The sequence below is a fragment of the Rhinolophus sinicus genome, linkage group LG02 (genome assembly GCF_036562045.2).
Source record: "Rhinolophus sinicus isolate RSC01 linkage group LG02, ASM3656204v1, whole genome shotgun sequence".
Lineage (NCBI taxonomy): Eukaryota > Metazoa > Chordata > Mammalia > Chiroptera > Rhinolophidae > Rhinolophus > Rhinolophus sinicus.
The window spans coordinates 177,863,228-177,887,385 of NC_133752.1; the positions used below are offsets into that span (position 1 = coordinate 177,863,228).

At 41.7% G+C, this 24,158-nt stretch overlaps 1 protein-coding gene across 2 annotated transcripts in view; it reads left to right on the forward strand.

Annotated features, from left to right (window-relative positions):
* The window catches only part of ANO2 (anoctamin 2), a 309,976-nt gene that overhangs the window by 150,737 nt on the left and 135,081 nt on the right, over positions 1 to 24,158 (forward strand). For both annotated transcript variants that reach the window (XM_074326158.1, XM_074326157.1), the window contains exons 11-14: positions 6,335 to 6,469; positions 11,982 to 12,142; positions 16,668 to 16,750; positions 19,332 to 19,442. In XM_074326158.1, the coding sequence (XP_074182259.1) occupies positions 6,335 to 6,469; positions 11,982 to 12,142; positions 16,668 to 16,750; positions 19,332 to 19,442 (490 nt within the window). The remainder of the gene's footprint in view (positions 1 to 6,334; positions 6,470 to 11,981; positions 12,143 to 16,667; positions 16,751 to 19,331; positions 19,443 to 24,158) is intronic.

The window sequence follows — 24,158 nt, forward strand, 5'->3', positions numbered from 1 at the left end:
TATTTTTAAGGTGAACAATGCGCTTTGAATTTGAAAGAAAAACAACCAGGACGCGGGTGAGATTTCTCAGATGAATGAAAAACGAGGGAGGAACATGGGCGGCAGGAGCTCAGGAAGGGCTCGACCTATGTCTTGGTGAAGGGCACACGTAGCTTGGGAGGGCTGGGCTCTTTCTCAGCTTTCCAAGAGGCTCCACCGTGGCTTCAGGTCTTCTTCAAAAACACTGACACCAACATTGCCCAAGAGCTTTCAGTAAATGCTGTGCTGTGTATCAAGACATTTCATCATCAGCCTCTCAACATAAAATATAATTGATTCCTTGGATGACTTTTACATCTCATACTGCTGGTCTTTCTGCCCCTTGAGAATATTGAAGAACACTGAAGAGCAATTCTTTTGTTATAAGGGGAAGGTTTTTGTTTGTTTGTTTGTTTTCTGCCACCTGCAAACGTTACGAAATAGCAAAGTTGAAACAGTTCTTCAGCCTCTTCTTACTCTTCCCTGTCCCCTTTTCTTTTTGGAAGAATGTGGAGTAAGGGAGCCGCTGTAACTTGTGCTGGAATCTTCTGCTTTAGCATTTTTAAAGCACTTTTCCTTTGCTGTCTCAGTGGATATTTGTAACTCAGTGAAATGAAGGTCATTTTTATTTAACAGTGACACCTTTCTGAGGGACCTTGAAGCAGGGCCAGTCTGTGACAACTGTGCAGATTATTTGCTGACCAGGGCAACTGGCCAAGGGGGCGTAAGGGGGCTGGAATTCACCCCATGCTCTCACCACGTTATGAACTTTGGCACCTCTTTCTCATCATACTGAAGGGGGCTTTGGTTTTTCTATCTACCAAACAGGATTAATTTTAGAATCTTTATGCTAGAAGGATTGCTTATTTTTAAGCCGATATCCCCTTTTTTTTCTCAACTGAATTGGGAATTAGCACATGATGCTGATGATGATGCTAGCTAACATTTCTGAGTATTTGCTGTGTGTCAAGTGCTGTTCCAAGCAATTCATATACGAGCATATATACTACCTCCAACTCTTCTAACAGTCTTATAGTGTATGGTCTCTATTTTTCCCATGTTAAGCTCTGGTCTCTAACTGTAGCTCTGCCTACGTATTGGTAATGATTTGGACAAGTCTAGTAATGTCTTTCAGCCTCAGTTCCCTAATCTGTAAAATGAGAGAATTATAACAGATCAGTAACGTCCAACTCCCTTCACCGATTTTTTTGACTTGTGAGCCTTGTGTTATTTAGGAACGAGGTGACATGCTCAAGTGGGTAATAGAGGATTGAGGTAAAGCCACAAGGGACGGGAAGACAAGGATGAGCAACAGTGGGGCGTTGTTAGCATCTCTAGGTCCAAAGGGGCTGGAGGAGGTTGTGGTTACAGAACCCAGAGTGAGTGGTGCTGAAACCACCACATAGGGAGACCTCTGACAGGAGCTTTGGAACCACTGCCAACCTAGGGCTTTGCGGCCAGACAGTTGGGGAAAATCAATGCCCCACTGTCTTTATTCCCCCACTTTCCATTTTCTGCTGGTGCTTCCCATTGGCCAACCCAGAAGCCAGAGAACCTGAGGTTACCGTCTTGGGGCAGCCCTGGTGGAGCCAGGTGGGGAGTGGGTGTGCAGCTCTGCGCAAGCCGTCTTCACAGTGGCACATGTAGAATCCCCTGAACTCCCTTAGAAATTGTTTCTAAGGCAATATTATGTGGAAAATGAAGAAGAAATGATACTAAGTAAAAATTTTAAAGAAATATTAGTGGATATTGTACTATAAAATTCATTACATACAATCTTTTATAATATTCAATATACATAAAGACAAGTGTATCCTTTTCCTTTTAAACAAAGATGGCACACACTGTTTATATTATCACATTAAATTATGCAAGGAAAAAAACATGTTCTAACAAATGGATTTTTAAGTAGCAGAGTATGAAATCTTTGGTTTGGGTAATGATGTATATTAAAACTTAGATTAAAATTTATCATCATATTACAGCTTTAAAATAGACAAAAAAAAACCCCCCAAAAAAACCACACTTCTATGACCTGAAATTTGGTAGGGTTGCAGTCTGAGTTAAAATTTAACTGGTTTATCCTCTAATATTTATCCTTCATTCCTAAATGATGAGCTAAAAGGGGAAGTTTTAGGCTACTTTTGCAAGGACTTCTCTGCAGATTACACATGGTATTTGGGGACAATCTTTAACTCCTATAAATGACAAACCAATTGGATATAATTGGAAATAATACTAAATTCACTGATTTCCTTCTTGCCGTTTTTATGCTCTGCCTTAACATGAATATCATCAGTTTTCCTTATGTTTCCATTTTTATTTAAAGATTGGTTGTGGATAACAAAACAAAACAAACCAATATTTAAGAATGAAAGTGAAAACAATATAAAATGGCCGAAACCACTAGTTGATAAATGATTGGGAGACTCACCATGAGCATGTGTCTCTAATCACCATCTGATGTGTCCTTAGAAGCTCTCATGCTGCTCATTAATAAACAGAAACTGTCTAAATAATCATTTTATATATGGCTTTTTATACAAATAGTAATTGGAACAGTTACCATCACTGCTTTTCTGATGTGAATGTGCTTCTGGGGATTGTAGGGTTTTGTAGGTTGCTCAGTAGAGAATTCCATTTTAGGTCATCCTTAGGGTTCCTTTCAGTTTTTTATTAAAGTGGAAAATAAATCATAACACTTGGTAAACTGGGAGTCGCAAGTGTACATTATCACCTACCCTGTTACCTAAGAGATACATGTCATGGGTAAAGTAGAGGCTTGAAATCAGGCAGTCCTGAGTTGGAGTCTGGATTTTTCTATTGTTAGTTGTGTGACCTTGTACAAGTTACTCAATTTCTCTGAGCTGTGCTCACTTCCTGTATAGAAGAGGGATAGGCCGAGAAACCACCTCATGGAGTTACTATGAGGGTATAGTTATTCATTAAACAAATGCTTATTAAGCCACTGCTATGTGCCAGGCATATTCTAGACACTAAGGAAACAATAGTGAACAGGACAGGATGTAAGCTGCCCTCATGAAGCTTACATTCTAGTGATGGAGATGGACAAAACCCCCAATAAATTTAGAAAAGAATGTTAGGTAATGATAAGTGTTATGAAGAAAAATGAAGCAAGGTGAGAGGTTAGGTGACATTTGGGATGGGACCCCAGGAGGCCTTTCTGAGGAGGCTATGTTGGAGCAGAGACGGAGGAAGTGAGTGTGAAACCTGAGGAAGGGGTGTTCAGGCAGAGGCACAGCCAGCAGAGATCCTGAGGTGGGAGCAGCTGTGGTGTGTTTGAAGAACATTAAAGGGCCAATGAGCTGGAGCAAAGCCAAAAAGAGGGACAGCAGGAGAACATGAAACTGGATGTTTGACCAGTGCAGGACTCCAAGGTCTAAAACCCCAGGGAACAGCCTTTGGGTTAGAAGCTCTCTCTACTCTTCCCTCATAAGGATGCACACACTTCCTCCTTACCTAGACACTACTGTTAAAAGGAGATGGCCATGGGGAGACCCTTGAGCTGGGAGAGACCATTCTGACAGGGAGCTTGAACCTTGAATTGACTAAATATTTAACTCATGTTGGCCCCATCTCATGGTTTCACCAAGGAGAGGTCTTTGCTGGCTTGCCTGGCTTTTTTTTGTAGCAGGGAAATTCCAGGATGTCTTCCAGAGAACCAACCATTGTGAACTTTAATTAAAGGCTCAGAACGTTCTCTTTGGGCACAAGCCCACAATACTAAGGGCACCCAATCTGTTTGCCTTTAATCCACCTCCTGAGGGGCCAGGAAAAGCTGATGGCTTTTTGTGAGACCAGGAAGGAAGGTGCTGTGCCTGCCATCCTGGCAGGCTGATGTGGGCTTGGCAAGAGTTGAGAGCAGACATTTCCTTCTCCAGGGGACAGGGCTGGCTCCCCTGGACACGCCCTGCTGGCATGTCTGCTCCATGTCTTGCTCAGCATCTGATCTGATTGTTTGGGAATGGTGCAGCCTCATTGGCCTCCATCACTGCCTTGGGCTGACCTGCCAAATGCCAACCTTGCATTTCAGGGCTGGCCGCCTTGTTCCAGTAGCCTTGTCTTTTGTTAGCCTGGCCTTTGTGCTTCATTTAGGTGAAAACTCCCCTTTAAGTCTGGTGACAGACTGGGCCTGAAAGATCTGTGTGCCTGACATGGATTGAATGCTGTCTGGCTTGAAGGCAAGAGAATGGATAAGGTGATCTCCAGGGAATCTGTTGGCTTGCAGATTATAGGACATGTGGTGTCTTTTTAAAACTATTTTAAAAAATCAAAGTATAATATACATATAGAAAAGTGTATATACAATAAATATTCAGCTTGCTGATTTTTTCAAACTGAACACAGACATGCAACCAGTACCCAGATCAAGGAAAGTCTTATTAGCACCTCATGCGTGTTGTCCATCTTTTGCATTAGATTCTTCCTTAATGTATTAATTATAATTGTTTTAAAATCTCTGATATTAATCCTGTCATCTAGATCAACTTTGGTTTTGTTGATTTCCTTATTTCTTGGCAATGAGCTTATTATTTTTTATGTGTCCCAAGATTTTTTATTGAATTCTGGACATTGTTTATGAAAGTACAGCAGAAACTGAGATAAATGGTATTTACCCCTGGAAATGTGCTTATGGCTGTTGGTGAGGGGAGTGGAGTCAATCCAGTCAGAAGCTGAGCTATGGGTTTGGATTTTGTCATTGCATTACAGAGTCACCTTCTCTGTACCACAGACTTCAAATTCCTCCAGCAGTGGGATGCTCTTCACGTGCTTTCTGTTTGGCTATGGAAGGCTGAGAATCTGTGCTCATTGTTCCCTTTCTGCCCTTAGTTCTCAACAGTCCTTTGCCACAGAGCAGTCTCCCTCCTGCCCCTCCCCCAGCAGTAGACTGCTGATCTTCTTACCTGGTACTTAAGGCTTTTGATCTGAATGAGAGATGATCCTTGAAGATGGATGGGCTTTCATGCCTGTATGCAATTAAGGGGGCCCTCTCCGTTTGTCTACCTTTCCCAATATCCTCCCCATAAGGAGGACAGGATCTGTGAATGAGTATAAACTCCTCTTGTGTCTGGAGCTCCCAGTTATTTTAATCTGTTATGCTAAGCTACACTCCCCCTTCCAGAATTTAAAACATTTTAGCTATTTCTTCTTACTCACTTTCAGGATGACTCCTTTTTCCTCCCATATGCTGCCAAATAAGTATCCCATCTTTTTTTTTTTTTTTTTTTTTTTTTTTTTTTTTGAGGAGGAGGAGATTGTCTCTTTATTTTTTCCAAAAAAAAAAAAAATTAGTTCACCTGGTACCTTGCAACCTTGACTTTCTGACATGTTCAAAAAAAGTTTTGATTCCACAGATTATCCAGATTTCTCTTATTGTTAGGGTGGAAGCTACATTTTCTTGCAGTTGTCTACATCCTAAGTGGGAGCAGCGCTTAGTATATGGTAGTGGGTAAAGAGACTCTATTCACTGTTCTTACTCTTTAGTGCTTCCATCAAAGAGTGGGCTGAGCTCTCATCTCCCTCCTGGATTTTATGTCAGAGGCTCTTGAGAAATAAAATATACTGCTCCTCTGTAGATTGTATTTGTCTCATACCCAACATTTATTTAAGAGCAAATCCATTTTTAGAAGTTTAGTGTAATAATTTACTAACTTTATGAGCTGGGGATCAAACAGTTATGGCTTGGTAAATTTTATTTTTAAAGTAATTTTTTAAATTATAAGAGTAATTCATTAACAAAATAGAAAGTTTAAAAATGCAGAAAGATAAAAAAGAAATAAACACTACCCATAATTTCATCAGCTAAAGAAATCATTACTAATATTTTATCAAATTTCTTCTAGTCATTTTTCCATGAGTACGTTTATATTAGTTTATGTACATAAGTATACATCGTCGAGTATGTAGTTTGTGTGTTTTGTTTAAATAAACTAGTTCCAAAAGATGTGTTTTTCTGTGGGTGGAATACTATGGCAGTCATGAAATGATGATATATTATTTATGTTCATCTGGTGAAGATGTCAAAATTTATGGCATGTTTTCAATTTGCTGTTAGGGCTGGATTCCTCTCATAGCTATTTTATATGAGCAGCTAGGATAGGTGTGCATATGTGATTCCAATGGAATGTAATTCATTTCAGAAAAGACCAGTTGTTGATTCCTTGGGCTGAGGTCCCCCTTGCCTCATGTAATTTCCATCCCTTTTTATTTATGCTGACCTGTTGTCAGGTTTAGAACCAACAGATATGAGGAAAATATATAATGTTCTTAATATGTGTTATACTTTCTTTTCCAGAAAGTATTTTGGAGAAAAAATCGGACTGTATTTTGCCTGGCTGGGATTATATACGTCATTCCTCATCCCATCTTCTATTATCGGGGTGATTGTATTTCTTTATGGATGTGCAACAATCGAAGAAGATATTCCCAGGTAAAATGGTTTTAAAGAAAAAGGCTCAATTCCCACGTTTGGAGCTTCATTCCAGTTGCAAGTACATTTCACTCACCTCCTTCCAAAGTCCTCACTCTCTATCCTTCTTCCCTTATCACACATGTAACCTTTCTCCAGAGACAGACCTGGGAGCCACAGATCCTACGAATGGCTTCAGAGCCATACTGGGCGTGGCCCACTTTCTTTCCTCATCAATGGTCTGATGGGGGCAGGCAGATACGTAGTAGTTACTCCTTATCTGCAAAGCATACATTACAAGACCCTCAGTGGATCTCTGAAACCGTGGATAGTACCCAACCCTATATTTACTATGTTTTTTCCTACACAATCATGTCTATGATAAAGTTTAATATGTAGATTAGGCACAGTAAGAGATTAACAATAATAACTAATAATAAAGTAGAACAATTATAACAATATATTATACTAAAAGTTATATGAATGTAGCCTCTTTCTCTCTCTCTTAAAATATTGTCCTGTGCTTATCATTCTTCTGGAGATGATGTGAAATGATACAATGCCTATGTGATGAAATGGACTGAGGTGAATGACATAAGCATCGTGACATAGCGTTAGGCTGCTATAAGGGTCACTTTAACACAAGCACGGTAATACCGTGACAGTGGATCTGATAACCAAGATGGCTACTAGGTGACTAGCAGGTGGGTAGCACACACAGTGTGGATACGCTGGACAAAGGGATGATTCACATCCCACGTGGGACAGAGCAGGACAGCACAAGATTTCATCATGCTACCCAGAATGCCATGCAATTTAAAACTTATGAGTTCTTTATTTCTGAAATTTCCCATTAAATATTTTTGGACTGTGGTTGACACAAAGTAACTGAATCTATAGAAAGGAAAACTGTGGATAAGAGGAGACTACTGTACAAGAGACAAGGGTTTGGCTATTTTTGTATATAAAACTCCAGTATCATCTGTCCAGTGTTCTTGACTAGGAATTCTGGGACCTGTTGTCGGGGAGCCATGTTGTCGGGGTTCTGCCTTCCCCAGGCCATCTACAATGAGGGAAGAACTAATATTTACCAGATACCTATCTTGTGCTAGGTGGTTTCATGGACTGGTTTCTTGGATCCAGTAGAGATCAACATTGTAAATTCTGTAACATAGGTAATATTTTCACCTAACAGAGATGGAGAAATTTGTACTAAGTGAGGTCACATAACTTGTCCATTTCAACAACTAATAATTGCCAAGATTGGGATTTGACCTCTGTTGCCTCCTGCCCCAAAGTCTTTGCTTTTTTCAATAAGCTGTGAAATCTTCCAGGTGCTCATATCCTTCTCAGCAGCCCAGTAGCTTCTATTGGCCTTGTCTGTGCATTCTCAGAAAATATGGCTCCTACCTTTCTCTTGCCCAGTTGTGATCCCTAGAGAGCTGGACCTCAAGTTGATCAGAACTGGAAATCTTCATACCACCCATAGAGACCAATGCCAGTGTAAGTGGGTGGGGGGTTATTGTGCTGGTTTACATCAGGACTTAGAACTTGTGCCCTGGGTCCTCATACAGGAATGCATGTGACATTGACCACTGCAGCTGGAAATGACCATGGTCTATACATGCTGCAATGATATATACCTATGGATATGCACACACACTCATTTATGTGAAGCATATATGCATGGAAAGCATGAGCATCATCATTGCAGAGGTATCTTATTGCCTGTCAGAATGCGCAATGTTTTGCAAATTATGGGTACCAACCCATTAGTGGATTATGGAATCAATTTATTGGTTATCTATTAGATGAACTAGAACAAGATAGGATAGAGTAGAATGAATGTTACATTAGTTATGTTGTAATGTTAGTTTTCATCACAAGAAGGAAGTATAAGTATTGTTGCCTGAGATTTTATTTAGTTAGAAGAGTGTTTATGGGGAAAGGGTATGTACGTATTTGCATACTGGAATCTGATGTAAAAGCCTTTTTCAAGCTGTAGGTCACAGACAGAACATCTGGCTTTCAAAGTGATAAGTCAAAAAAGTTTGAAATATACTGTTATAAAATTGAAATTTTGGTTGTCAGTTTTTCAGACTCAGGGAAGGATGTGGCAAATCAAGAAGGTGTAAATGATAGAAAAAAATTAAGTGTATTATGAAGATTTTTTTTTTAAAGAACTGCTGTTGAATCATCCAAAGTCCAAGCTCTGTGGGCCTGATAAAAACTCACAAAATAGCACTCCTCATCAACAAAGGAGTGGTGTCCAAATCTCAATACTAAATCTAAACAAATTCACACTCTTTTAGGATCTGGATCTATCAGCCATTCCCAAGCATCATGAAAAACTTGCACTATTCCTGGGATTATTTTAGGTTTCTAGTTTTAACATTAAGTTTGGTAGTTACTATCGATGTATCACTTTGAAAGCCTTTTTATTTTGTGCACATTAGAGATTCACAGGAAGGTGCAAAGATAAGTCTGAGGGTCACGTGTACCCTTCTCCAAGTTTCGCTCAATGGTTATGTCTTATATAGCAGCAGTACAATATCAAAACCAGAAAATTTATATTATGTGGAACTTTAAATGGGACCTTTTATTGCCAATAACTTTGATATGTGAGATACAAGTATCACTTGTTAGTAACAATTCCATATGTGCACGTTACATCTATAGAACTTTCCTCTGCTTACCAAAGGATTGGTTCCATTTGTTAGGTATTTGCTTACATGGGTAGGAAAGACTGGAGCATTAAAAAACGCTGATTAATCTAAACCATATTGAAAAAAAATTGGTTACTTTAGGTCTGAGACCTTAATAGCAGATGTTCTGTCTGAATTTCCTGATAATTGCCTCGTTGTACCTTCTCCCTTTGTGCTAGCACCTAACTTGCAAGCAGTGAGTCCCTTATTAAGAACACCATTCACTTTGGGGTTTATCAACCTTCTTAGGCTTTCTAGAGAAAATGATAGATGGAAGAAATACACTAACTAGAAATCTGTGGATTATGCAATTAATAAACATCCCAGACATGATTTCAATTCTAAATGAACTTCCCTCATCTTTCAGCTTGTCTAGAGGCAGCCTCTCTCAGAGAACACAAGTCATTTTAATGCCATCCTGAGGCAGAATTTCTCCAGAATTCTCTTCAAATTGCTTGCATCACCCCCTCCCCCGAAAAACACCAAAAACAAAAACAAAAAAGTCCACAATTCAATACATATAAAACATTCTGACTTCAAATCTAATTGATATGGGGAGTATCCATGCTATAGTGGCTGCCATTTTGTAAAAATGATTGGTGGTCGACTGTACTGTAATTTTAAAACCAATAATTTACCCAGTGCTTAAGTTTCAAAGTGCTTTGCGCCAAGTTGATTGCTAATACTTTATTAATGCCTGACCTTTCAGCACTGACTGTATTGGATTAGGGTTAGGCTGACTAGGATTATCCCTCCCCCAAGTCTATGTGTAAAAAATCCCCTGAACAACAAAGTGCCTAAACACATGTTCAGAGGGCAGCACTGAGAATTTATATGTTCTCAGACATGGCTTGAAAGCACAGCTCTTTAGTAGAATTTATAGAGACCAACAACTTTCTGTGTGAATTTGTTTTCCAAGAGGGTACTTCCCTCTCTGAAAGTAGCAACTCCTCAACTGTGCAGCGAACACTTATCTGACCCAGAAGACTTAAAACAAACCTTACTCTCCAGTTACCAATAAGAACATACCCAGGTGAAACTAGCATGGCTGAACTTATTGGTAAGATATTGCTCTTCAATACTGTCGATGTGAATGAGTCACTGCTATTGACACTTGCCAATGGGGCGCTTAGCAGCAAGTCAGGGGAGGAACTAGGATTTAGCCTCAGAGACCTAGAGTTTCCATTCCCTCACGCAGAAGTCCTTTCTCTGCCATGGACTTACTAGCTTATTAAAAACAAGCCTGAAAGCTGGGACTTGACAGACAGTAACAGCCCTCGGTAAAACACTTCAACTGCTTAATGAAGGGAAACTGGATCCATGCATTCCTTCGACTTCTGGGGTAAATCCACTTGCTTTTGCACACAGGGGACCAGTTTACTCACCTTGGCAGTGGCCTCCCCCTTGCCAGCCGTGCTCTGTAGCACCCTCTGCTGCCTCTTATCAGAGAAAACATAGCTACAGTTTTCAGCATAGGAGTTCTCCTGCCTCCCCATCTCTGTGTCTTTAGCTGCTCTGTGACAACAGCCAATGCTTCATTTTCATGAAATCTTGAGTTCTCCACCTTTTCCCCTCAACTGTGAGCTTATCCATGTCTCCATCCCCAGGGTGGGGGAGAGATACTACACACCAGAATGATAAGTTTGTTCATTTTTATACCAATATATGGTGTGGAGAGATATTGGGAAACCGGTTATGGCCGGTAGTTCTTTGATTCTTATTTGCAAGCACTCATGTCAGATTAAATTTGTTGGATCCAGCTCTCCACTTAATGAATGAGTGGAATTTCAAATATATCCATCAGCTCATTAAACAGAAATATAGTGAGAATAGTTTAGAATATACTGTGTTTCCCCCAAAATAAGACCTAGCTGGACAATCAGCTCTAATGTGTCTTTTGGAGCAAAAATTAATTTAAGACCTGGTCTTATTTTACTATAATATAAGACCAGGTCTTTATAATATAATATAATATAATATAATATAATATAATATAATATAATATAATATAATACTGGGTCTTAGATTAATTTTTGCTCCAAAAGACGCGTTAGAGCTGATTGTCCAGCTAGGTTTTATTTTTGGGGAAACACGGTAGGTGGTGGTTATTTATTTGACTCTAAGTATCATGGAATCTAGACTTTGGAAGAATTTACCTTATTCTTTCGTTCTCCCTAACCCCATTTCATGGTGATGATAATTTTTATGAGGCTGAGGTTATTAATCCCCATTCTGCAAATGGTCTTGCAGCTGCTGCACTTAGAAAAGTCTTCCAATCCAGGTCTGGCTCCATTCTTCTTCACATGGCTTTTCCTTCTCGAAGTAAGAGCTTGCGTTGGTCCAGCCACATACTCATGCTTGTTTCTCCTTGTGACCAGTCTCACATATTGTGAGACAGAGAGTAGGTTTAAGAAGACAGCCTCTACTTGAATGATGATGATGAGATCTAACTTTAGGCGATGATTTATTCACAATTGTTCATGTTCTTCACTAACCTCATATACTCCACAGATTTTGAAGGTGCTTTCTAAGGCATCATTCAGTGTACAGCATCTCTGACAGATTGTCACTAATTCTCTGTTGGGACACTTCTAGTGACAGGGGGCTCCATACCTCAGAAGGTGGCCCATTTTTTTTTTTTTTTGACAAAATACAAGAATAACACTCCCACAGTGAAGAATCCAATCCCACCTTTTTAAAACATACCTCGCGTATGAAGTTGATAAGCTCAGTCATGAATTCAGAAGTGGGAGATGGTTGGGGGGTGATTTGTTTGGGGTGGGTCCTGCTTGAGCTCCACCTGACCCAGTAGCCTCTGTCCACTGCAGCAAAGAGATGTGTGACCAGCAGAATGCCTTCACCATGTGTCCCCTGTGTGACAAGTCCTGCGATTACTGGAACCTCAGCTCAGCCTGTGGGACAGCACGGGCCAGCCACCTGTTTGACAACCCGGCCACTGTCTTCTTCTCCATCTTCATGGCTCTGTGGGGTAAGTGGTTATCATGAGGCTTGCTTATATGGGTGCTACTTTGAAACGGTGCAGTGACCATGCGCTAACAGCCAGATCCTTCGGTGTACTTCCTTCAGCATTTAGTCCTTGTATCTCAAAAAGGATTTTAGGATCAATAGATTTCTTTCCTTCACTCATATATGTGAAGGTAACTAAGGGTATTCTTTGGCTTTCCATATTTTTACAAACGATGTAGTAATGTTAACCTTGCAATTAGTCTCATATGGTATTTATTCAGAATTTGAACCAGTGCATGTTTTGGAAACCCTTAGCACACCCATAAGGCACCTGCAGGAACATCTACTAAGACATGTCAGAGATATCATCCAAAATAACACTCAGAGTGGTGGGATCGCAGCCATCATCACAGAGTTAGCTGGTAGTAAAGGTGGGCCTATCTCCTGACTCCAGATTCAGTGCAATTTCCAGAATATCGTAAGGGTAGACTGTAGAGATTTTATGTAATACCAGAGTGGTGTTTTCAATCTTCCCACCAAAGGGATTTTTGGAGGAAAGAACAAATAGTTCCTTCATTGTCCTTCTCCGCCCCTCCACCCCTCAGAGCATCAGGGTGGTAAACTTTCTGTGGGCCACAGCGATCTGACCACACACACACACACACACACACACACACACACACACACACGTACTTCTATTCTCACAAACTGGAATAACAACCCTGTGGTAACTGAACATTTCCAAGAAGGCACACCCACATGTATTAAAAAAGGGACCAAATCAACATGTTTTAGCCCATCTTGAGTAGCCACCTGCTTTTTACTCATCCTGGGTGTGCAGGCTCTTAGCTTTCCTGCTGGATCAGGGGCCGGCAGGGCAATGGTCCTGCTGCAGAGGCTGCTTGATTTATCACTGACTCCACAGGGCCTGGAGGACCTGCCAGGATGGGGCCATGAGTCATTCATCCCTGAAAGTGTGAGGACACAGGGAGAGGTTTGTTCTCAGCAGTGCTGGGAGTACTGAGTATAACCTTCCCCCATTCCCTGTAGGAACCAGACTGGAAAGATTCCCATATCACTAGGCCGTCCAGGAAAATTTTCAGGGGACACTCTACTCTCAGGGAGAACAGCTGCTGCCCAGGGGCACATGGGCAGTGATCAACCCATGAAAATAGGGACAGGGAGTAAGAGGAAATGGCACTTGGGGCCATATCGCTCTACAATGTTCACACAAGGGTCAGTAGAACAAACTGAAGTTGAGGCATGTTGCCGGGGACGTCACAGGCCGCTCTGTCTTCTCATCAAGCACGGTCTCTTGTAATTGCTCCCAAATCCACTTGACCTGATTTGGAACTCGGAATATGCATTCCATGTTTTGATACACTGCAACCCCAATCCTCATTAATTTGTCTTGCAGATATTACCGTGATTGAGTAGCTGAAGCTTAATAACACTGCTTAAGGAATGCATAATTCCTTGTTGTAGAGAAACTTGGTTTTCAGTTGTCCTTTCCCACTTTCAAGCCCCAACAACTGCTTCTTCTTTCTCAAGAGCTGTCACGAACAGATCTCTCCCTCCCCTCCTGAGGTCCTCCCCCCACCCCAGATCCCTTCTGGGGTGCTCCCCCCACCCCAGCTCCCTTCTGGGGTGCTCCCCCACCCCAGCTCCCTGCTCTTCCTCTTGTACAGCAATGCAGGGAGAGCAAAAAGGGTGAGATTGTGTCAGAGCTTCCTGGCATAGGGTAGAGTTTGGTTTTGTTTTTTTTAACAGCCTTGCTGTGTTTTATGTGATTGTATATTTGGTTACAGCAGCCAGGAGCCTCTGGGCATGATTGCCTACGAATTACAATTAAAAATAATAGTAATGCCTCTCATTATCATGATTATTATGTTCAGTGGGCCTGGGCCACGGACCAGGCCCGCCAGGAAGAAGGCTGGGACAGAAAACTGGTTCTCCTCAGAGACTCAGCAGGCTGCCGTGGGGTGGGAACGGGGGTTGCTGAGACGGGCTGCGTGGAGGGTACTAGTCAGAAGGGCTCGGGTCTGTCAGGGTCTTCAGGCCCAGCTCCTCTGCGGTTCTGGCCTCAAATCCCAGGCAGCTCTGGAGAGAGCGAAGCCCTACTGAAAAGGGAAGTGAAGGAGAGGGTTCCTAACTTCGTTTTGAGTAGAGGTTAAGGATGTTGACTTAGGGGGCTGCCTGATGAGTGCCTCAATCCTGCACCTTCCAGCTGGGGCTCCCAAGGCAAGTCAGTGTGACTCTAGCTCTGTGTCACTCAAGTCAGTACTCTTAACCAAGGTGCGATGCTACGTGGGGCACGGTACTTAACCTTCGAGCATCATGGTCCTCATCTGGTAAATGGGTGAAGGAACACCTATCCCCTAGTTCTCTGACAAATGAATGAGATATGTGTGCAGAGCACTTAGCACGGTGCCTGGCACTTAATACGCACCAGGAGCTGTGAGCAGCTCTTCGTCACTATGACAGCCCTCCCTTGTCCTTATGACCCCTCTTTCAGTGACTCTTTTGCCCCTCTCGCCTGTTCCCACAGTCTGACATCTGTCCTTTATGGACACTGCAGCCAGAAGCGCTCTGAGCCCTGCTGTGTGCAGAGCCCTTCTTAGGCACTGAGAGGAGCAGAGGAAGAGGAGGGGTATCCTGCCTGGTTTCAGAGCATCCCCAGGCCGGTGCCAGTGTCGGGAGGTCAGTGTGCACTCATAGGAAAGAGCCTCAAATCCAAGGAGAAAACATATAGATCAGTCCACGGTCATGTTGCACCAAGTAAAACAAATAAAGCGTTAAATAACTGCTCATTTAACCAGTTCATGGGTGTTTGTTATGCTCAGTTCTGTGCTGTGCCCAAGGTAAACAGAGCAGCTGGGAGCTGAAGAAGAGTTTACGGACCTGTTGTTACACTGCAGACCTGAATGGCAGCCAGCTGTCCAGCGTGGCATGCAGCAAAGGTCACCAGTCTCTTGTTGCCTGTGGTGCAGAGATGCAGACGTGGCCTCAGGGAATGTCAGATCCCTTCCCTTTCTGGGGTAGCAGACTATAAGTGCAGTAGGGATGTGGAGGAGAGGGCACCCTTGAGTCTGCTCTTATGGAAGAAGTGGGCCTTGAGCTGGTCCGGAAATGATGAGGATAGACATTGGCAGGTTCCATAGAAGAGGGGTCAATATACTCAAGTTGGGGATGAAGAGGACAGTGAGGAACAGCATGCAGGTGTGAGGTGCGTGTTGACAAATGGTGGGAAGAGATTTAGACAGATGGATCTGGCCAGGTACACAGGGTCGCAGTATCCAGAGAGAACTTAGGCCATCAGAAGCCATTGGAAGTTTCAGCAGGGAAGGTGTTGGCTTCCTTCCTTTCCCCACCCCTTCTTCACTGGCTGAATGCCATTGGTCTTCAAGACTCAGCTCAGATGCAGCAAGCACTCCCTCCCTCTCCTGCATGCCCACAGCTTTTTATCTGCGTCCTTCTTAAGGCCCCAATCACTTTGTGCCCTGTATTGTGGTTAAGTGTTTTGTATATTGCAGATACCTTAGCCGGGCCTGGTCTTTTTTCTTTTTTTCAGGATTAAAAGTTTATTCAAATTTGCAAGAGATTTATTGTAAGAAGGCAAAAAGCAAGCTCATGAATGCAGGAAATGAAAAATAGCTAGGCTGTTGGGGAACTGGAGCTGGAGGAGCTATCAGAAACCACAGACCTCTCTCCTTTCAGGGGCTGCTTGGTTTCTGCCATCCCTGCTTCTCTTTGTGTCTCTTGGTTTTAGTTTTCAAAAGAGAGAATCTGGTCCATTGGCAGTCTCTGGATCAGGCATTCAATCCTGGTATAACTAGCCATGGCTGTAGAGTAGAGGGTGTTGATTCTTTCTGGAGCACGTTGGGCTGGCCCTTCAAGGGGTGATGGTTGGAGCAGGCAAACTGACCACTGTGTAGATATGGTAGGCATTAAAAAATATTTTCTAAGAAATGGACGAATGAATGAATACCACTTAAGGGAGATTAGTCTATGAGCTGCATGCAACATGGGTGGGAAGGCTGAGGCTCTGGAGTCAGAACTATTAGAAGACTGTTGCATAACCTCAGAATGAAATGATTAGGGCCCACAGAAGGGACTGGTGCTGGGGACAGGAAAAAAGATGGGGGAAAAGTAAGAATGCTGAGGAAGGTGCAGGAAGAAAGAATGTATGCATAGGCAAGATGAGGTTCATCAAAAAATACTACAAAGCCTTCCATTCTTATTTTATTTATTCTTCCATCCTTTCCCATTTTTTGAGATCAATGTTTACCCGCTTCTCATAACATATAAGTGGAAAAATGTGTGTGTGTGTGTGTGTGTGTGTGTGTGTGTGTACCCCTTTAAACATATCTACTGTACTCTCGAGGATGTGGAAAGTATTTTCAGCTAGAAGTCAGAGGAAGGGAAAAAATACTTTAAAGAGAGCCCCTAAATTTGAAATCTGTAAGTTTATTCTTTACTACCATTGGCAAATCCAGAGTACTCAAAATCCACTCTGAAATTAATAGGATTTTTTCTTTCTTTTTAAGCTACCATGTTTCTTGAAAACTGGAAGAGATTACAGATGCGACTGGGCTACTTCTGGGACCTGACTGGTATAGAAGAGGAAGAAGTGAGTTCTCTTGCATGCTTCTCTGGGTCTTTGCTTTGCTTTCACTCTGGAAATAGACCATTTGGAGTGAGATAACCACTTATGTGTACTGTCACATCAGCTAGTCACTGGCTGGGTCTTACTGTGGCAGCTTTTCTAGCTTGGCTCCGTGGGCTAAGCCATGGTTATTAATGCACCAAGACCAATAATTCAAGTTGCCTCTCTACTTTTGAGCTGTAAGACACTGGGCCCCTCTCTGGGAAAAGAGACGGCACAAGAGGCAAGCCTTGTAGTAGCCTTGAGATTTAATTCAACATACTTCTGTCTCCCATGTCATTGCTTCTAGTGAGCATAAAGCCAGAGACCAGGAGTCGCTTCTGGATACCCAGAGCATACTGAGGGTCAAGGGAGAGGCATGGGTGCCAGGTGCTGGTAAGCCTTTATGCCTATGGAAGAAGAAAGAATTGCTATACCATTATAGTGAAGCCAGTACACCATGTATGAAACTGGAGCATGAACTAAGGGTTAAGGGTAGGTTCTTCTAGAGCCTAGTTTTATGGAGAGATGATATTTAAAGGATGGAGACAGGTCAGCCTTCCTTGAAGGCTCTCTGAGGGCTAGGGCCCCACTCTTGATGCCGGTGAGTTGGCGAAAAGCAGTGTACACATGGTTGTGCACAGTTATCTGTTCCCACATGCTGCCTGGACTGAAGAGCAAATGTCAGTATCAGATAGGTGCTCCTCAATTGTGGACATTGTGGATGCAGTGCTGGGGGCAGCATCTAGAAGGACCAGGAAGCACTTCCAGGTGGCTGAGTACCCATTTACAAAGGTTGGCCACAAGCATTACAGTGGCTGCATGGAGAACAGGCCTTCTCCACACTCTGCAGTAATTCATGTGCCTTGCCTTGGTCGTGGGACCTCTGGCTTTGTGGCTGTGATGTTGTATGGCCAACCAAGTGAAATCCCCAATTTAGTCTTGTTCTAGAGCCTGTGTGGCTCCGCATGATTTCTTCTCCTTAATGCTCTAATTAGTCAGCTTGCCTTTGAGCAGATGGGCATTCCATTACCACGTATTGAATACATGTGCTCATTCTATCCAGTCCTATGTGTGAAGCATATGCCCCAAGACTGACAGCCTCATGGATTCCATGATAAACGAGAAAATGTACATATGGGTTCTGCCTTCAGAGAGGATGGGGTGTTCAGATGAAGCCACGTTTTCTAAGAGGTCCGAGGAGCTCCTGGGGCCTGACTGACAGAAGCTAATAGGACAAGAGAAGTCCACTGAGCTGAATGAAGATTGGCCCACTTCTGAGAGAAAGACTCTTGAGGTCTGACAGGTCCCCCTTCAACAAGCACAAACAGGATCCAAAGGAGTCTTGCAACAAGTCCCTTGGCAGCGTCCTGCTGGTTCCACAGGGAGGCCCCTTAGGCAGGGGCTGCATTGACCCAGGGGTGTGGCTCTTGGGTCTGGTTGTTCCTTAGAGATCGGGTGATGATGTAATGATGGTGGGTCTTAAAAACACTTGAATAGTGTCACCTCCTGTTGTATTGGTTATGTTTATTAGTCACGCGCAGTTTCTCCTCTCCAACATCATGGCACATCTTGGGTAAGCCAAAGAGCAGTCTAGGAGTCTAACTTGTTGGCTTCTGGAATCTCTGATGTATGAAAAGTGGTAACGAAATATGTGTCCTCTGAGTCCACTGTGAGCCAGCACCTGAATCCCTGCCTAGGCGTTATTGGTAAATGACGCAGGAACATGAAGTCCTTGCACTTGTCGATATTTGTGCTTGGACGCTGTGGGAAGACCTGCCAATACGGCCAGGTGTTCACTGTTAAATTCTTGAAGTAAGTCATGTGTCTTCCCGCTCCAGCATCTGCCTTGCTTTGACCATGGTCTTCTTGATTAGCTAGGTGTGCTTTCCCATGCCTGGTGACTCACTATTTACGTTTCTATTGCTGAATGGCTCAGTGATGTCTCTTGAGCACTGGTGTACTTGCCAATGAGTTACTCACTTAGGCTGTACAGGAAACAGGCCCAGGCAAGTGAGTTTTAAGATTCCCTATGGCCACCTTTAACTTTGATTTTTATTAGTCGCCATTTAACTTGTAGAATAATGGAGCAGGGAGGAAATTGTTTTGTTGTTGCCCTAACTCCCAGCTGTAGGGCACGTCTGTTTCTCCAGCTGGGATCTGGCATATTGGAACTTAAAGTTTGAGGTCTGAGGATAGTTGGTGGGATGAACAGATGCGTCACTCTACCTTTGATGAAACTGCTATGCAAAGCATGTGGCTTCTCTTTGTATCAGCTGTCCATTTAACATTTTCTCTCTCCCTTCTCAACACCGGCACCATCCCCAGGAACGTGCCCAGGTTTGGTTCTCAGTGTGGTAACAAGTGTTATGTGTCCCCTCTCTTTCCCCCACATTGTGCTCCTGGTCTAGACTCCTCGTGATTGTGTGTGCGATGGCAGCTCATGTCCAATAGAATCTGATCCAAAGTCCTGACGTTACTGTACTTGTGGTGTCTGGTTATAACTTGCAGGCCAAGGTCGCTCTTTTGCCTGTTTACTAACTACTCTTTGACTCTTGGGTTTTAGGAACACTCCCGACCTGAGTATGAAACCAAAGTTCGAGAGAAAATGCTAAAGGAGAGCGACAAGTCAGTTGTCCAGAAATTGGGGACCGATATGTCTGAGAGGGAGGATGAGGTAAGATGCTGGTGCTTGTTGCTCACTGTCTTCTTTATTTCTTAAGATCCTACTGTCGTTTTATTTGGAACCTCTTCGTGGACAGAGACTGTGTTGTGAGAAAGTCTTGACGGGTGGGATAGGGTGGAATGAGAGGATGACATTTCTCATTGTCCTGCAGTCAGAGCTCAGGGCAGCAGGCTTTTTGCCATGACTTAATTTGTCTCTCTTTCCTGGGTGATAGTGTCTGGACAATATGGGAGAGCAGGTTGAAGAAGAAAGAAATGGCTGTCAGGCATGGTTTCTTTGGACTCCGTCACCTAAATATCTCATAATGATACCCACCACCATCATACCAACCGGCACAATGAGAGCTAACCCTTATTGAATGCTTGCTCTAGGTTAGGCAGTGCTCTAAGTGCATTGTATTATTCTATTCTCACAATAAATTTAGGCCGACACTATTGTTACGTAAATGAATACTAATGAAAAAAATTACGTCCACAGATTAAGTCGTTTGCCAGAGGTCACTCAGCCAATAAATGGTGGGTGGATCTGGGATTCTGACAGTCTTTGCATCTACTCACTACGCATACTGCCCTTCAAGTGCGAAGGGAAGTCAAAGGGTAAAGCAAGAAATAGCTCTTAGGGCCAGCAGAGGCAAATTCATGCCTGTATGTGCTTGAGCTACTCATACAATGTTCCTTACATTTCATCTTATCTGGGTTGGCCTCCAAAAGTAGGAATGTGATGGTGAACATGTCTTCTGAGTCATATTTCTGAGTTTGATGGTGGCATTCAGACACTGAAACAGAGCTGCAGAATCTTCTGTGATCTGTGACTGCTCAGAGTGTGTGTGAGGTGGGGCTACGATGCGGGGGCTCCTCGTTGGCAGTGCCTGTCTCCTCTGAGTGCCACATTTCCTTGTGTGTGTGTGTTTATGTCTTTCCTAATCTGGTTCCCGAAAAAATCAACAAGATTGAAAATCTGTTGTTTTTGCATGTGTCTTTTCTCCATTTTGGATTTGAATTCAAATTTTGTTTAATTTTACATTCTTTAAGTTGAAACCATTCATGTTAACATGCAAATTTATTCAAGCAGCAAAAGAGAAGAATGTGTTGTTTTTGAGCCCAGAAATCTGGCTTTTTTTTTTTTTTTTTAAATAAAATAAGACTTAGGCACAAGAGAAAGGAAGGTGGCCCTTTGAGTTATCTTTTTCCTAGACAGTTAAGTCCAAGACCACCAATTATTCAGGGAAATAATGAATTCATTCTTAGGAAAGACTAATCATCATTGCCACCCTCATCAGAAAACAAGCATTCTGTGTCCTGTCAGTTTTGGCAACTCCATGCAGCCTTCTTTCTCCACCCTAGAGCAATATACAATAGATAATTTTATGGAAATCACATGTAACTTTTATTGACCACTGACTCATTTAATTTTAATTCATAGGCAGGAATGCCAAGGAGCTGGAACTGTGTACATGGAGGATGTGGTTCTAGTATAAACATTGTTTGGATATATATGCATGATAGGTCAAGTAACTCTCAGGAACCATGAATAATTGAAAAACATCTGAATGCATTATGAATGATACATATGTTTATGTTTTAGCATTCAACATCTATTTTCAGTACACTGTTGAGAATGCAAAGCTCAAAGCATCTAATGCCTTATGGGCAACAGGGGGAAAATGACCTTCCCAAATGAGCAATGTAAGATAAAAATGGCCTGCAATTTGATTGTTAGCATCCTTCTGTGTTCCCTCAGTTCTTTTAATATTGGAAATACTTCTGTTCTAGCTGTAAATCTGCCAAAGGTGGGAGATGAAGGGAGGGGCACATGGTGCTGCCTGATGGGAAGGATACTGCTCTTGCCACAAAAGAGCTGTGGTCAATCCCTACTGTGTGAGAAGGCTCTGGGGGCTCCATCTCGTGTGGGAGATTTAGGAAAGGCACCTTATTCTGGGAAATAGATGGGGCAAAGAATCAAAGTCTAGCTGGTGGTCTTGGCTGTGCTTCTTTCATCCCAAAGGATCACCACGGCTCTGTCTCCATTGTCACTAACCCTGAGGCTGCATATCCTTACTTCTCCTTCCTTCCCTTCCTTTTGAATGATGAAAAGCCACCATTTACTGAGGCCCAGAGTGGATAGGAACTTGCGGAAGACCACATAGCTAGTTGTGAGGGAGCTGGTAATCCAACTCAGCACTACCTGATCCCCAAGAACCATTGCTTTTTAAAAAAAATTTTGAAGATATAAAATCCATTTTTAAAAACATCTGTAGTGAGATTTACTTCTTAGACCATAAAATTCACCCATTTAAAGTATACAATTTATGGTTTTTAGTATATTCACAGATTTTTAAAAAACTTTAAAATTTATCCTAAGTGTGTTTTTCCAGGACTCATCAGCTCCAAGTCAAGTAGTTGTTCCAATCTAGTTGTGGAGGGCGCAGCTCACAGTGGCCCATGTGCGGATCGAACTGGCAACCTTGTGTTAAGAGCACCGCGCTCTAAACAAATGAGCTAACTGGCCGCCCCTATTCACAGGTTTTTGCAGTCATCCCACAGCCCAAGTTTAAAATATTTTTATCAACCCCAGAAGAGACCCCAATAGAAACCCTATACCCAATAGTTACCAAGCCATGTGAAACAACTAAGTTACTTTTTGTTTCTATAGGTTTGCCTATTCTGGACTTTCATGTAAATGGAATTGTGAAAAATATGGTATTTAGCTTCTTTCACTTAGCAAAATGTTTTCATGATTCATCCATGTTGTAGCTATATCAGTACTTCACTGCTTTTTATTGCCAAATAATATTCCATATTTTGGATATACCTCATTTTATTTATATATTCATCATTGATGAACATTTGAATGGCTTCCATTTTTGGTTGTTATAAATAATACTGCTATGAATATTTGTGTACAAGTTTATGTGTGGGTGAATGTTTCATTTCTCTTGAATACATAGGTAAGAGTGGAAATACTGGCTTATATGGTAAACTGTACGTTTAACATTTTGAATAAGTGCCATACTATTTTCTAAAGTGACTGCACCCATTTTACATTTCAACCAGCAATGCATTAGGGCTCCAATTTCATCCATCCTAGTTATATGATGAGTTATTTTATTGTGGTTTTAATTAGCATTTCCCTAATGACCAATGATATTGACCATCTTTTCATGTGCTTATTGGCCATGTGAGTGTTTTCTTTGGAAAAATATCTATTCAAATCCTTTGCCTGTTTTTTAAATTGGGTAATTATCATTTTATTTTTGTGTTGTAAGAGTTATTTACATAATCTGGATACCAGTCTGTTATCAAATTATATGATTTACAAATATTTTCTGTCATTCTATGGGTTTTTAAAATTTTTTTATTAACGATACAGTTTGAAGCACAAAAGTTTTTGATGTAGTTCAATTGATCTATTTTGCCTTTTGTCAATTCTGCTTTTGTATCATATCTAAGAAACCATTGCCAAATCCAATATCACAGAGATATATTCCTAGGTTTTCTTCTAAGAGTTTTATAGTGTTAGCTCTTACATTTAGTTCTATGATCCATTTTGAGTTAGTTTTTGTGTATGATGTAAAGGGTCCATTTTTTTTAACTGTGGCTATTCAGTTGTCCCAGCACCATTTGTGGAAAAGACTATTTTCCCCATTGTATTAGCGATACCCTCATCAAGAATCATTTTACCATAAATGTAAGAATTTATCTCTAGACTCTCAATTCTATTCTGTTAATCTATATGTCTCTCCTTATGCCAGTACCATATTGTCTTTTTTACTGCACATGTTTAGTATGTTTTGAAATTGGGAATGTGACTATGACTTTGTACTTCTTTTTCAAAATTAATTTGATAATTCTGGGTACCTTGCATTTCCATGTGAATTTCATGACCAGCATGTCAATTTCTGCAAAAAATTCAAGCTTGGAAATTTGATAGAAATTGACTTGAATCTGTGGATTAATTCAGAAAGTTTTACCACCTTAACAATATTAAATCTTTTATCTATGAACATGGTATAAGACTGGGTCTTATATTATTGTAAAATAAGACAGGGTCTTATATTATTTTTGTTCCAAAAGACGTGTTACAACTGATTGTTCGGCTAGGTTTTATTTTTTTTTTGGAGACACCGTATTAGCCAGGGAGTCTGACTTAAGAGCAATGGGTCTTGAACACTACGCTCCTCTGTCTTTCAAATGTTTCCCCTCAACAGATCCTCAAATGCATCTAAAAAAATTATTCTTGGTTCTTTTTCCTTATACTAACGTCAGGAAGGACTGTGGTATTAAATGGAAAGATGAGTATGAGATAAACTTGTTACCCTACTTTTTCTTTAGTGGTTTTGTGTGCATTTTGGTGGGATGCTGCTGTATTTCCACTGAGAACAGCAGCGAGTAGAATTAGCTCAGTTTATGGAAAGAGGTTCAACAGACAGTAGGGAGAATTTGGGAATATAAACACATATAGTGTTTCCAAGGAAGAATATGGAGTCTGGAACATTTAATAAAAGAATAGGTTCTTTTATTTTTTTTGTTTTATATTTTATTTTATTTTTTTACCTGGATCAGTTTGAACCTTTTCTGGAACAGATTTTATGGAATAGAATCTGTTCTGGATAGATTTGGAGGTTTTCTCAAGTTTCCCTCGAGGGCAAGATTTTGCTCTGTTTGTTCAAGATGATAAAGGTCTAAGTTGAGTACAGATGCTGAAGCG